General features: G+C 46.4%; 1 protein-coding gene across 1 annotated transcript in view; it reads left to right on the top strand.

The window, feature by feature from the left end:
• bms1 (BMS1 ribosome biogenesis factor) overlaps positions 1 to 14204 on the top strand; it is a 37819-nt gene extending 23615 nt beyond the window's left edge. Inside the window, exons 9-12 of the mRNA XM_085970122.1 lie at positions 2546 to 2644; positions 9851 to 10005; positions 13381 to 13462; positions 14006 to 14204. Coding sequence (XP_085826248.1) covers positions 2546 to 2644; positions 9851 to 10005; positions 13381 to 13462; positions 14006 to 14100 — 431 coding nt within the window. The 3' untranslated portion in view covers positions 14101 to 14204. The remainder of the gene's footprint in view (positions 1 to 2545; positions 2645 to 9850; positions 10006 to 13380; positions 13463 to 14005) is intronic.
• Positions 14205 to 14656: the final 452 nt, after the last annotated feature.

Below are 14656 nucleotides of genomic sequence, written 5' to 3'. Positions count from 1 at the left end.
GATAATCTACATCCTAGGGCACTCAAGGAAGTGGCCCTAGAAATAGTAGATGCATTGCTGGTCATCTTCCAAAATTCTATAGACTGTGGAACAGTTCCCATGGGTTCGAGGATAGCTAATGTAACCCCACTATTTAAAAAAGGTGGTAGAGAGAAAACGGGGAATTATAGACCGGTAAGCCTGACATCGGTAGTGGGGAAAATGCTAGAGTCCATTATAAAAGATGTAATAGCAGAGCACTTGGAAAACGGTGACAGGATTGGACAAAGTCAACATGGATTTACAAAAGATAAATCATGCTTGACTAATCTACTGGAATTTTTTGAGGATGTAACTGATAGAATAGATATGGGAGAACCAGTGGATGTGGTGTATTTGGACTTTCAGAAGACTTTCGATAAGGTCCCGCATAAGAGATTAGCATGTAAAGCTAAAGCACATGGGATTGGAGGTAAGGTACTGTCTTGGATAGAGAACTGGTTGGCAGACAGGAAGCAAAGAGTTGGAATAAACGGGCCTTTTTCCGAGTGGCAGGCAGTGACTAGTGGGGTACCGCAGGGATCGGTCCTTGGACCCCAGCTATTCACAATATATATAAATGATCTAGACGAGGGAACTAGATATAATATCTCCAAGTTAGCAGACGACACAAAGCTGGGTGGGCGTGTGTGCTGTGAGGAGGATGCAGAGAAACTCCAGTATGATTTGGATAGGTTGGGTGATTGGGCAGATGCATGGCAGATGCAGTATAATGTCGATAAATGCGAGGTTATCCACTTCGGTGGCAAAAACAGGAAGACAGATTATTTTCTGAATGGCAATAGATTGGGAAAAGGGGAAGTGCAACGAGACCTGGGTGTCCTTGTGCACCAGTCGCTGAAGGTAAGCATGCAGGTGCAGCAGGCGGTTAAGAAGGCAAATGGTATGTTGGCCTTCGTAGCGAGTGGGTTTGAGTACAGGAACAAGGATGTCTTGCTGCAGTTGTACAGGGCCTTGGTGAGACCACACCTTGAGTATTGTGTGCAGTTTTGGTCGCCTTATCTGAGGAAGGATGTTCTTGCCATGGAGGGAGTGCAGCGAAGATTCACCAGACTGATACCTGGGATGGCAGGAATGATGTATGAGGAGAGATTGGGTCGATTGGGCTTGTACTCGCTGGAGTTTAGAAGAATGAGAGGGGATCTCATTGAAACTTATAAAATTCTAACAGGACTAGACAGACTAGATGCAGGAAGGATGTTCCCGATGGCGGGGGAGTCCAGAACCGGGGTCACAGTCTAAGGATAAGGGGTAAGCCATTTAGGACTGAGATGAGGAGGAATTTCTTCACCCAGAGAGTGGTGAACCTGTGGCATTCTCTGCCACACAGGGCAGTGGAGGCCAATTCATTAAATATATTCAAGAAGGAGTTGGATATATTTCTTGAGGCTAAAGGGATGAAGGGCTATGGGGAGAAAGCAGGGACAGGGTAGTGAATTTGGATGATCAGCCATGATCTCATTAAATGGTGGAGCGGGCTCGAGGGACTGAATGGCCTACTACTCCTCCTATCTTCTATGTTTCTATGCTAAATCTTTATAAATCACTGGTTTGGCCCCAGATGGAGTATTGTGTCGAATTCTGGGCATCACACTTTAGGAAGAATGTCAAGGCCTTGGAGAGGGTGCAGAGGAGATTTACTAGAATGGTACCAGGGATGAGGGACCAGTTATGTGGAGAGACTGGAGAAGCTGGGGTTGTTCTCCTCAGAGCAGAGAAGGCTAAGGGGCGATTTAATAGAGGTGTTCAAAATCATGAGGTGTTTTGATAGAGTAGATAGGGAGAAACTGTTTCCACTGGCGGGAGGGTTGGTAACCAGAGGGGACGGATTTAAGATAATTGGCAAAAGAACTAGAGGGGAGATGAGAATTTTTTTTACGCAGCAAGTTATGATGATCTGGAATGCGCTGCCTGAAAGGGCGGTGGAAGCAGATTCAATAGTAACTTTCAAAAGGGAATTGGATAAATACTTGAAAAGGAAAAACTTGGCAGGTTATGGGAAAAAGGCTGGGTTGTGGGACTAAATTGGACAGCATTTTCAAAGGGCCAGCACAAGCACAATGGGCCGAATGGCCTGTGCTGTAAGATTCTATGGTTTCATCTCCCAGCCCCTTGGCCTGTACTGCAGAGAAAGCCCTATGTTCCCATTAACTGAACCGTGCTACTTCCCAAACTGTCTCGTGTGTTATTTAAGTATACATAATACAACATCATTGTATCCATTATATATTAATGGCAGTGAGAGACAGCAACGTACTAATAATATAGTGCCTGTTGGTGGCACTGTCAGGGATAATGTTATGTGACCTAACGTTACTGTGACAGCTCAATATTCTCATTTTCCCCCTCCAGCCCGTTCTGTCTCCTAATATTCTCGTTTATTCTCACCCTCCTTGCTCCCTTCCTCCCCCTGAGTATTTCCAGCATATTCTGTTTATATTTCTGATTTCCAGCATCTGCAGTATCTTACCATTGTATTAATACATTTACTTTCTTATTTCTGAAGGAGCGCTGCAGTGGAAAGAAGGACTAGCGCAGCGAGCAGCTGATGTCTTCGTACAGCAACAGTCGGCTCCAAATCTCCGGAAACTGGTCTACGGCACAGGTATAGAATCGTAGAAACGTACAGCACACAAGGAGGCCATTCGGCCCATCAAGCCTGCGCCGACTCTTTCGAAGCGCAATCCAGTTAATCCCACTCCCCCGCTCTTTCCCCATATCTTTGCAATTTTTTTCTCCTTCAAGTATTTACCCAATTCCCTTTTGAAGGCTACTATTGCATCTGTGTCCACTGCCCTGTCAGGCAGTGCATTCCAAATCCTAACCACTCGTTGCGTAACCATTGTAGTAAATCTCTCTCTACCCTCTCCAAAGCCTTCACGTCCTTCCTAAAGTGTGGTGCCCAGAATTGGACACAATACCCCAGCTGGGGCCAAACTGGTGTTTTATACAGGTTTAGCATAACTTCCTGGCACATAGAAACATAGAAGATAGGAGCAGGAGTAGGCCATTCGGCCCCTCGAGCCTGCTCCACCATTCAATGCGATCATGGCTGATCATCCAAATTCAGCACCCGGTCCCTGCTTTCTCCCCATACCCCTTGATCCCTTTAGCCTTGAGAAATATATCTAACTCCTTCTTGAATATATTTAATGAATTGGCCTCTACTGCCTTCTGTGGTAGAGAATTCCACAGGTTCACCACTCTCTGGGTGAAGAAATTCCTCCTCATTTCTGTCCTAAATGGCCTACCCCTTATCCTTAGACTGTGACCCCTTATCCTTAGACTGTGACCCCTGGTTCTGGACTCCCTGACCATCGGGAACATCCTTTCTGCATCGAATCTGTCTAGTCCTCTTAGAATTTTATAAGTTTCGATGAGATCCCCTCTCATTCTTCTAAACTCTAGCGAGTACAAGCCCAATCGATCCAATCTCTCCTCATACATCATTCCTGCCATCCCAGGTATCAGTCTGGTGAATCTTCGCTGCACTCACTCCATGGCAAGAACGTCCTTCCTCAGATAAGGCGACCAAAACTGCACACAATACTCAAGGTGTGGTCTCGCCAAGGCCCTGTACAACAACAAGACATCCTTGCTCCTGTACTCAAACCCTCTCGCTATGAAGGCCAACATACCATTTGCCTTCTTAACCGCCTGCTGCACCTGCATGCTTACCTTGAGCGACTGGTGCACAAGGACACCCAGGTCTCATTGCACTTCCCCTTCTCCCAATCTATTTCCGTTCAGATAATAATCTGCCTTCCTGTTTTTGACACCAAAGTGGATAACCTCACATTTATCCACGTTATACTGCATCTGCCCAATCACCCAACCTGTCCAAATCATACTGGAGTTTCTCGGCATCCTCCTCACAGCACACTCGCCCACCCAGCTTTGTGTCGTCTGCAAACTTGGAGATATTACATCTAGTTCCCTCGTCTAGATCAATTAATATATATTGTGAATAGCTGGGGTCCGAGGACCGATCCCTGCGGTACCCCACTAGTCACTGCCTGCCACTCGGAAAAAGACCCGTTTATTCCAACTCTTTGCTTCCTGTCTGCCAACCAGTTCTCTATCCAATTCAGTACCTTAGCCCCAATCCCATGTGCTTTAACTTTACACGCTAATCTCTTATGCGGACCTTCTCGAAAGCCTTCTGAAAGTCCAAATACACCACATCCACTGTTTCTCCCTTACCAATTCTACCAGTTACATCCTCAAAAAATTACAGTAGATTAGTCAAGCACGATTTACCTTTTGTAAATCCATGTTGACTTTGTCCGATCCTGTCACTGTTTTCCAAGTACTCTGCTATTACATCTTTTATAATGGACTCTAGCATTTTCCCCACTACCGATGTCAGGCTTACCGGTCTATAATTCCTCGTTTTCTCTCTACCACCTTTTTTGAATAGTGGGGTTGCATTAGCTACCCTCCAATCCATGGGAACTGTTCCAGAGTCTATAGAATTTTGGAAGATGACCAGCAATGCATCTACTATTTCTAGGGCCACTTCCTTAAGTACCCTAGGATGTAGATTATCAGGCCCTGGGGATTTATCGGCCTTCAATCCCGTCAATTTCCCTAATACCATTTCCCTACAAATACTGATTTCATTCAGTTCCTCCCTCTCATTAGACCCTATGTTCCCCGACATCTCTGGGAGGTTATTTGTGTCCTCCTTTGTGAAGACAGAACCAAAGTATGTATTTAATTGGTCAGCCATTTCTTTGTTCCCCATTATAAATTCCCCTGATTCTGACTGCAAGGGACCTATGCTTGACCACCAATCTTTTTCTCTTCACATATCTATCGAAGCTTTTACAGTCAGTTTTTATGTTCCCTGCAAGCTTACTCTCATACTCTTTTCCCCCCTCTTAATTAATCCCTTTTTTCTCCTTTGCTGAATCCTAAACTGCTCTCAATCCTCAGGTTTGCTGCTTTTTCTGGCGAATTTATATGTCCTCTCCTTGATCTTAATGCTATCCCTAATTTCCCTTGTTAGCCACGGTTGAGTCACCTTCTTTATTTTATTTTTATGCCAAACAGGGATGAACAAATTCTGTAGTTCATCCATGCGATCTTTAAATGTTTGCCATTGCCTATCCACCGTCAACCCTTTGAGTGACATTCCCCAATCCACCCTAGCCAACTCGTGCCTCATGCCATCGTAGTTTCCTTTATTTAAATTCAGGACCCTAGACTCTGAGTCAAATACGTCACACTCCATCTTAATGAAGAATTCTATCATATTATGATCGCTCCGACCCAAGGGGCCTCGCACAACAGGATTGCTAATTAATCCTTTCTCATTACATAATACCCAGTCTAAGATGGCCTGATCTCTAGTTGGTTCCTTGACATATTGGTCCAGGAAACCAACCCGTATACACCCTAGGAATTCCTCCTCCACAGTATTGTTACTAATTTGGTTAGCCCAATCTATATGTAGATTAAAGTCACCCATGATAACTGCTGTGCCCTTATTGTACGCGTCTCTAATTTCCCATTTAATGTCATCCCCAACCTCAGCATTACTGTTTGGGGGTCTGTATACAACTCCCACTGATGTTTTCTACCCCATGGTATTTCTCAGCTCTACCCATACAGATTCCACATCATCAGAGCTAATATCCTTCCTTACTATTGTGTTAATCTCCTCTTTAACCAGCAATGCTACCCCACCTCCTTTTCCTTTTCGCCTGTCTTTCCTGAATATTGAATACCCCTGGATGTTGAATTCCCAGCCTTCGTCACCCTGGAGCCATGTCTCCGTAATCCCAATTATATCATATCCGTTTACATCTATTTGTGCAGCTAATTCATCCACCCTATTACGAATGCTTCTCGCATTAAGACATAAAGCCTTCAGGCTTGTTTTTTTAACACTTAGACCTTCTAGAATTATTATTTTCTGTGACCATGTTTGATTTAAACCCTTGATTTCTCTGACTGCCACTTTTGATTTTCTCCTTCCTGTCTTTTGCTTCTATCCTTGCTTCCCTTTCCTCTCTCCCTGCACAGGTTCCCAACCCCCTGCCATTTTAGTTTAAACCCTCCCCAACAGCACTAGCAAACACTCCCCCTCGGACATCGGTCCCGGTCCTGCCCAAGTGCAAACTGTCCAGTTTGTACTGGTCCCACCTCCCCCAGAACCGGTTCCAATGTCCCAGGAATTTGAATCCCTCCCCCTTGCACCATTCCTCTAGCCACATATTCATCTGAAATATCTTTCTGTTTCTAGTCTGACTAGCACATGGCACTGGTAGCAATCCTGAGATTATTACAATTGAGGCCCTATTTTTTAAATTACCTCCTACCTCCAGATACAGGAAACTCTCGTTTAAACGGCACCTAAATATCCGGAATTCTCTATTAACTGGTAAAATTCTTACTCCGAAAACAACACCTCAATAACCGGAAATGTTGCCGACTCCGAGTCTCCCGCGGTGGCCGAGTTAGTCAGTGGGGGTAGTTCTCCAAACTGCCACTACTCGGCTTCTTGGTGCTGTCAGAAGCCCGAACACCTCAATAACAGGAGTCGGACTCTCCCGCACTGCCGGTAATCTCTTCCGATCTGCCATTTTTCTGTGTGTCTCTCCATCTTTATCGTGAATTATCTCCCCCATCTTGCATTATGGGATTCTGTAGGTGAGTACCCAATTACTGTATGCTGCACATTTCTTGATTGTTTTATTTTTGTTTGTTAAAAATAGCCTCGGTAGATAACCTCTCCGTCATCCGGAATTTTTAATCAACCGGCACCATCCCAGTCCCGTCGGTGCCGGATACCAAAGAGTTTCCTGTATTCAGCTTTTAGGACCTCATCCTGTTTTTTTACCTCTATCGTTGGTACCTATATGCACCACGACAACTGGCTATTCACCCTCCCCCTCCAGAATGCCCTGCAGCTGCTCAGAGACATCCTTGACCCTTGCACCAGGGAGGCAACATACCATCCTGGAGTCTCGTTTACGGCCGCAGAAATGCCTATCTATTCCCCTTACAACAGAATCCCCTATCACTATAGCTCTCCCGCTCTTTCTCCTCCCGTCCTGTGCAGCAGAACCACCCATGGTGCCAGGAAGTTGGCCGCTGCTGCCTTCCCCTGATAAGCCGTCTCCCTCAACAATATCCAAAGTGGTATAATAGCAAAATACTGCAGATGTTGGAAATCCGAAATAACAACAGAAAATGCTGGAAAAACTCAGCAAGTCAGGCAACATCCGTGGAGAGAAATTTGAGTTGACGTTTCGGGTTTGACCCTTCTTCAAAACTGGAGAGAAAAGGAACTAGATCGAAGGCAGGGCTGCGATCGGACAAAAGAATAAAAGAACCAAAAGAAGTAAAAGAGATTAGAAGCTAGACGAGATGGTAATAGGCTGTGATTGGGTGTAAAGTGTACTAGCAGGGCAAAAGATAGCTGCCAGGTGTGAGAGAGAAACAAAAGGAAAGGGGGGGGGGGAAAAGGAAAGGAGTGGAAAAATATAAGTGAAAATGAAATAGGGGCCGAGGTTATGATCTGAAATTGTTGAACTCGATATTGAGACCGGAAGGCTGCAGACTGCCTAATCGGAAGATGAGGTGCTGTTCCTCGAGTTTACGTTGAGCTTCCGTGGAACAGTACAAGAGGCCAAGGACGGTGAGGTCCGAGTGGGAATGGAGCGGTGAATTGAAATGACAGGTGACCGGTCACCTGTCATTTCAATTCACCGCTCCATTCCCACTCGGACCTCACCGTCCTTGGCCTCTTGTACTGTTCCACGGAAGCTCAACGTAAACTCGAGGAACAGCACCTCATCTTCCGATTAGGCAGTCTGCAGCCTTCCGGTCTCAATATCGAGTTCAACAATTTCAGATCATAACCTCGGCCCCTATTTCATTTTCACTTATATTTTTCCACTCCTTTCCTTTTCCCCCCCCCCCCTTTCCTTTTGTTTCTCTCTCACACCTGGCAGCTATCTTTTGCCCTGCTAGTACACTTTACACCCAATCACAGCCTATTACCATCTCGTCTAGCTTCTAATCTCTTTTACTTCTTTTGGTTCTTTTATTCTTTTGTCCGATCGCAGCCCTGCCTTCGATCTAGTTCCTTTTCTCTCCAGTTTTGAAGAAGGGTCAAACCCGAAACGTCAACTCAAATTTCTCTCCACGGATGTTGCCTGACTTGCTGAGTTTTTCCAGCATTTTCTGTTGTTATTTCCAAAGTGGTATATCTGTTTGAGAGGGGGATTGCCACAGGGGACCCCTGCATTACCTGCCTGCGCCTACTACTCTGCCTGTCAGTCACCCATTCCCTTCCTGCCTGTGCAGCCTTTACCTGCAGTGTGACCAACTCTCTAAACGCGCTATCCACGATGTTCTCAGCATCGCGAATGCTCCAGTATGTATCCATTCGCAGCTCCAGCGCCGCAATGCAGTCTGTCAGTAGCTGCAGCTGGATACATTTTCCGCACACATGGTCGTCAGGGACACAGGAACTGGCCCTGATTTCCCACATAGCGCAGGAGGAGCATGCCACGGGGCCGAGCTGTCCTGCCATGACTTACCCTTTAATTAATTTAAATCAAATCAATACCACTAATTACACTACAATTAAATGATATACTCAAGGGCCCTTGGTTACTAGCACTCCCCGTTACACAACAGGGACCTTAGAAACTATAACCACAAAAATTAAGACCGTCTAAACTTTATAAACTATTAATCTTAACTGTCAAACTATAGAGTAGTATATAAATACTCACCTGGCCGTACTCACCCAATCAGCTGCTTCCTCTTGCCTGCGTCACTTTTTGAATCGTGACGTGGCTCCGGAACGCCGCCGCCAGCCTGTGAGATTGGTAAGCCTTGTACCGCCGCGCTCTCCGCTCCCGACACTGGCCTCAATCAGCTCCCTCCCCTTGTGCCGACATCACTTTTGACTTTTGATGTCACTCTTTGAAAATTCTGCCGGTGCTGAGTTGGTATCGCCGCCGCGCCGCTCCTCCTAGGTCCGCACTGCCGCTGCTGCTGCTGTGGGGCCTACCTGCGCTTCGGGCTCTCTTTATATCGCCCTCGCCGCTCCTCCCAGGTCCGCACTGCCGCCACTGCTGCTGCTGCCCGCCAGCCTTTCTAGTACCTCTTTATTTTTATCTCATACAGTATCCCAGCAACCTCCTCGATTACCGTAGCTTCGGTCTCCTGCTGTGCTGTCATTTCTATAATTCTAATCACATTCCATATTTACTTTGCAGTTTCGTTACCAAAAACATTGTTTTTTTGTTGAAAATATACTGATCAAGGAACAGAGCCCTTTCCATTTCAGTCACCAATGACCACCCAGGTTGAGCACAGTTAACACATTTCCACTATCCTCTTCCTGTGGCCTCTGAGTGAGACCCCAGATTAGGAGAGTTTTGTGCGGTGGGGCCATACCCTCGGGTGCAGCCAAACCTTATCTCATCCAAGACCCTTAGAGTGAACTGTCGGAGGTTTCACCCCATCAGTCGGGACTGCACTTCAACCCAATTCCCAGAAGTATAAGGTGGGCGTCAACCCCACAACAGCAGCATTTAGATTTTTGTTAGGCAAGGGTATTGAGGGCTATGGAACCAAGGTGGGGAGATGGAGTTGGGATACAGAACTGTCATGATTTAATTGAACAGCGGAACAGGCTCGAGGGGCTGAATGGCCGCCTTCTGGTCCCGTGTATCATTAAACTGCCGCAGACAACATCTATCACTCGCATTTTAAGGGAGTGGGGCGGTGATGGGCTGCTTGCATGGGAGTGACGTAAAATGACCCTTTTATATCTTGCTTTCAGTCAATGAAGATAAAGAGGAGGATGAGGAAGGTGGTGATACGTTGGGAGGAATCTTCCACGTTAGCAGGCCTGACAAAGAATCCAGAAGCAAGAGGAATGGCCTGGATTCCTCAATATTTTCCGTGAAAAACCCTCATGACTGGGACCTGGAAGAGGTCAGCAGAAGGCAATAAATTGTGAAGTGGATTTGCTTTTAGCTGGTTTAGTTTGAATTCTAATGTTTTGCCGCATTGTTCTGCGTTCCCATGGCGCAGCCGTTTCCCTCATTAATCTAAAGACCTTAATCATATCTCTCCTTAATTGTATCCCTGTTTGCCCAGTTTGTTGTCATATCTCGGTGCCCTCACCCCAGATACCATCCTGGTGAACTGGCACTGGATTTTCTCCAAGGCGAGTGTATCTTTCCTAAGGGTCTGGGCTCCACATTGGGCACAGTATTCCAGGTGAGACCTGACTAGCGCTCTCTAACTGCAGTAGTACTGCCTTGATTTTTATCTTCTAAACTCCTTGTGATGAAGCCCCACGCCTCCTTGGGTCACTGTTTGATCAGTGAACTCATCCAATGGCATGTGCACCTAAATCCCAAATCCCTTTGTTCATCGACCCCTCTCCCCCACTTTTAGTCCGTCAGAGCCTCCCCATTTTTACAATATACTGCCATTTGCTATTCTTATGTCCAAAATGTATTTTGAGTTAAACTGCTTTGACCATCATTCTGCCCTCTCATTCTATCTCTGTCCTTCTGCTCTGCTTCACAATACGTGTTTGTATTTGGAATTCCAGGCCAGCTAATGCAGCACTGTGGTGGTTTTTAAGAGCCCTCTCCCCTGCTGGTTTGGTGGGTAAACACCCACCCACTAACCCATACAGACCACAAGATCCTAGTTCTGATTCCTGGCCTGTGAGCTAAGGCTGCTCTTGTCTGCGATGCCGGGATTAGAATTGGCTCCAGCGCCCTTGTGGAAGGGGCAGTGAACCACAGCTGCTGCTCCTGATCGCCATCCAGTGTAGATGTGAGGTGAGGATAGATCAGGTTGAGTTAGCGTGCTGACCTTTGTTCGTGAGACGCACACATGAGCAATGGTGCCTTGTGTAGGTTACGGGTAGTCTGCCCGGGCCTGTTGAACTGGTCCCAGGACAGTCAGCGTCGGCAAGAAGGGAGAAAGAGTTTAAAGAAAAACCCAGATGCCAAAAACTGCATCAGTGCATTTGCTTTTTCTGCCATGGTGCACGCTCCGAGAGGTACATGTTTCTGTTCCTGGGAACGGGTATGTAATATTTGCTAAAGTTTATTCACTCTGGGAGAGTCACTAAGCAATTGAAAGTAAACAGAAGAGAGAAAGGTATAACAAACTTCAGTTTGCACAAGATATTCTTTCTGGCCCGGCATTGCAGACCCCGTGTGTTCAATATCTACTTCATACTGTTTGCTGTTTGACACAAGGAACTGCTGCAAGTGCTTTGCTGCTTCGTGACATTGAGAAGATTTGCCGGTACATCTTTGTTCTACGTGTAGTCTATCGGACTCGCTGTCGACAGAGCCTTTCCTTGCTTGTTCAAGAGCATGGCAATGCTCTTTCTCCTTTTCAGCCTGGTGCAGGTAAAGGCTTTTCTGTTGGCCGTGAATTTGCGTCATTCCCTTTCTTTCTGCAGCTCTTGCTTTCTTAATGGAAACTTGACAACGAAACAACTTTCATTTATATAGCGCCTCTGGCGTAATATAATGTCACCAGGTGTTTCACAGGAGCGTAATCAGACAAAAATTGACACCGAGCCAAAAGCAGCCTAGCCTGCTGAGTTTTTCCAGCGTTTTGTGTTGTTACAGGAAACTTTCTGGTATCCGGCACTGACGGGACCGAGCTGTTGCCGTCCCATCAAAACTGCCGTAGAAACCAGCGCTAATGTTAAAACATACATACGGAGCTTCTGAGCTCCGTATCTAGCAACAAACCCTGTTGCAACAGCTTCAAAACAGTCGGCCGCAGCTTGCAAGCGTCTCTGTAGCTAAGCAACAGATTCAGCTAGACCTTGCAGAGCCACGACTGGAAAAAAAAAAGCAACGAGAAGTAAAAAAACTTATCTGAACCGACTCCTGAATTTTGCTGGTGGATAGAGCTTTCCGGACATTTAACCTCCGGTTAAACGAAAGTTTCCTGTATAAGGGGATATTAGGATGGGTGACTAATGGCTTGGTCAAAGAGAGCAGAAGGGAGAGTTTGAAGAGGGAATCCCAGATTTAGGGGCGAGACTGTTGCAGACACGGCCGTCAGTGGTGGGGTGAAAGGTATGGGGGATGCACAAGAGGGCCATAGTTGGAGGATCGCAGCGTTCTCGGAGGATTTTGGGGCTGGAGGTGGTTACAGATATAGGGAAGGGTGAGGTGTTCGTGGACCAGGAGCCAGTGTAGGTCAGCGAGCACAGGAGATGGGTGAAGGGGACTTGGTGCAGGTTAGAATACGGGCAGCAGTGTGTTGGATGAGCTCAAGTTTATGGTGGGTGGAAGATGGGCGGCCGGCCAGGAGAGCGTTGGAATAGTAGATTCTGGAGGTGACAAAGTTATGGATGAGGGTTTCAGCAGCAGATGAGCTGAAGCAGGGGTGAAGACAGGCAATGTTAGGGTTGGAAGCTCGGCTCAAGGTCGAAGAGGATACTAAGGTTGAGAACTATCTGGTTTAGCCTGAGACAGTGGCCAGGGAGGGGATGGAATCGGTGGCTAGAGAATGGAGTTTGTGGCAGGGAGCGAAGACGATGGCTTCAGTTTTCCCAATGTTCAGCTGAAGGAAGTTGTGGTTTATCCAAGACGGGATGTTGGACAAGCAGTCTGACAACACCGAGGTGGTGGAGGAGTTGTGAGATGGTGGGGAGATGGAGCTGGGTGTCATTAGCGTTTATGTAAAAGCTGGTTCCCCATCTGTGGGTGATGTTGCCAAAGAGCAGCAGGAAGATGAGGGGGCCAAGAATGGATCCTTGGAGACTCCCACAATGACAGTGTGGAATAGAAGCCATTGCTGGGATATACTTGGTACAATCGGGTGGAACAAAGCAGTCCCACCCAGCTGGATAATTGAGGGGCATAGGAGGAGGACGACATGGTCGTCCATATCAAAGGCTGTCGAGAGGTTGAGGAGAGCAGACTACAGACCGACTCTTGCCCCAGACAGAGCGAGCCAGAAGCTTTTGCTTTCTTGGGTGTTGGTTTATTTTTTTCTACAGTGTGGTAGAGCCGAGTGGTTTTTGCCGGGGTGTGAGTGAATTATTTTCCACAGTAAAAAAAAAACAATTAGAAAATGCAACATGATCCAACAATTTCATAGAATCATACAGCACAGAAGGAGGCCGTTCGGCCCATCGCACCTGTGCCGGCTCTTTGAAAGAGCTCTCCAATTAGTTCCACTCTTTCCACATAGCCCTGCAATTTCTTTCCTTTTCCAAAGGAGTTGATACCTCACCAGTCAAAAGTGAGGGGAAGAAGCTTTTTTTTTTTTAAATGATGAGTGTTTGCGCTGAGAGTGTTTATTCTGTTTGCACAGGTAATGAACAGTGTCCGGGACTGTTTTGTGACTGGAAAATGGGAATCGGATAAGGATGCGACCACTCTCCTTGGAGAAGATGGTAGGTGGGAGATACAGTAATACTGGTGAATTCTCGATTGCTGAACAGCACCCAGAAATGCAATTATAGACCCTGTCCTCCCAAACTTGGCTTATATCTGAAGAGGGGTTTGAGCTGTATAGAATTATTGTGCTGGGTCAAACTTGAGGCAATAAAATAAATGGAGAGATTCATTCCACCAGGGAGGGCGTCCCACGACAAAGATTTTTGTTCCTTTTGGGTGCTGTTGCCAACATGTTAAATTCACAGTCACGGGGCATTGAACACGAGGACAGTGATTTAGGTAGTCTCTTGGCTGAATTCAATGCGTCATTCACTCTGACCCCTTCCCATCCACCCACCCTCCTCTGACCTGCAGGAGTAGGATATTTTCATTGGCTGAGCTCTCGATGGGGACGGGGAACATTCTACACCCTGGCCGGTTCTCCTTTCCGTTGTGGATCTGCTACTGGCTGTTTTCCACCTACGCTCAGTGAACATTGCCCCCGTCTGTTACTGTTTTCAGGTGTTTTCACACGGTGTGGTTTTTTTTCTTCCTTCCAGATTCTATGTATGGAGCATTTGAGGATCTGGAGACGGGAGAAGTTCATAAGGGGAAACCTGGCGAACTAAAACAAAACCAGGAGGTTCGGATTTAAAAAATCTAAATCACAAAGATTAATGATTAATTAAATGGCACTTAATGCATGGAAGAGTTTTTTGAAGGATTCAGGCCTAACAATAAAAATTGATATGGGGTTTATACAGATGGCTTTATTGTACCAGTATCAAACTCGGTTCATCCTCAGTCTGCAGTTATCCTTGCTTCACAAGATACTGTCTGGTCGACTTAACGAAATGCTTCATAAAAGGCTGGCAACAAAAATGAAGGCACCGGCTGTTAAAGGGAATCTAGCCACATGGATTGTGGGATGGCTGGGGCAGATGTAGTTTAATGTGTGAAGTAGTACATTTTGGGAAAAGAACAATTAAATTGTACAGAGGTGTTTACAGGTGAGGGTTCAGGTACGGAGACGTTTAACGGTGAGGGCTCGGGTACAGAGATGGTTAAAAGTGAGGGTTCAGGTACGGAGATGGTTAAAGGTGAGGGTTCAGGTACGGAGACGTTTAACGGTGAGGGTTCAGGTACGGAGACGTTTAACGGTGAGGGTTCAGGTACGGAGATGGTTAAAGGTGAGGGTTCAGGTACGGAGA

This window comes from Somniosus microcephalus, chromosome 29 (genome assembly GCF_052327205.1).
Source record: "Somniosus microcephalus isolate GS21.2 chromosome 29, FLI_Smic_1.0, whole genome shotgun sequence".
NCBI classification, from domain to species: domain Eukaryota; kingdom Metazoa; phylum Chordata; class Chondrichthyes; order Squaliformes; family Somniosidae; genus Somniosus; species Somniosus microcephalus.
This window is presented reverse-complemented; position numbering and strand designations above follow the sequence as displayed.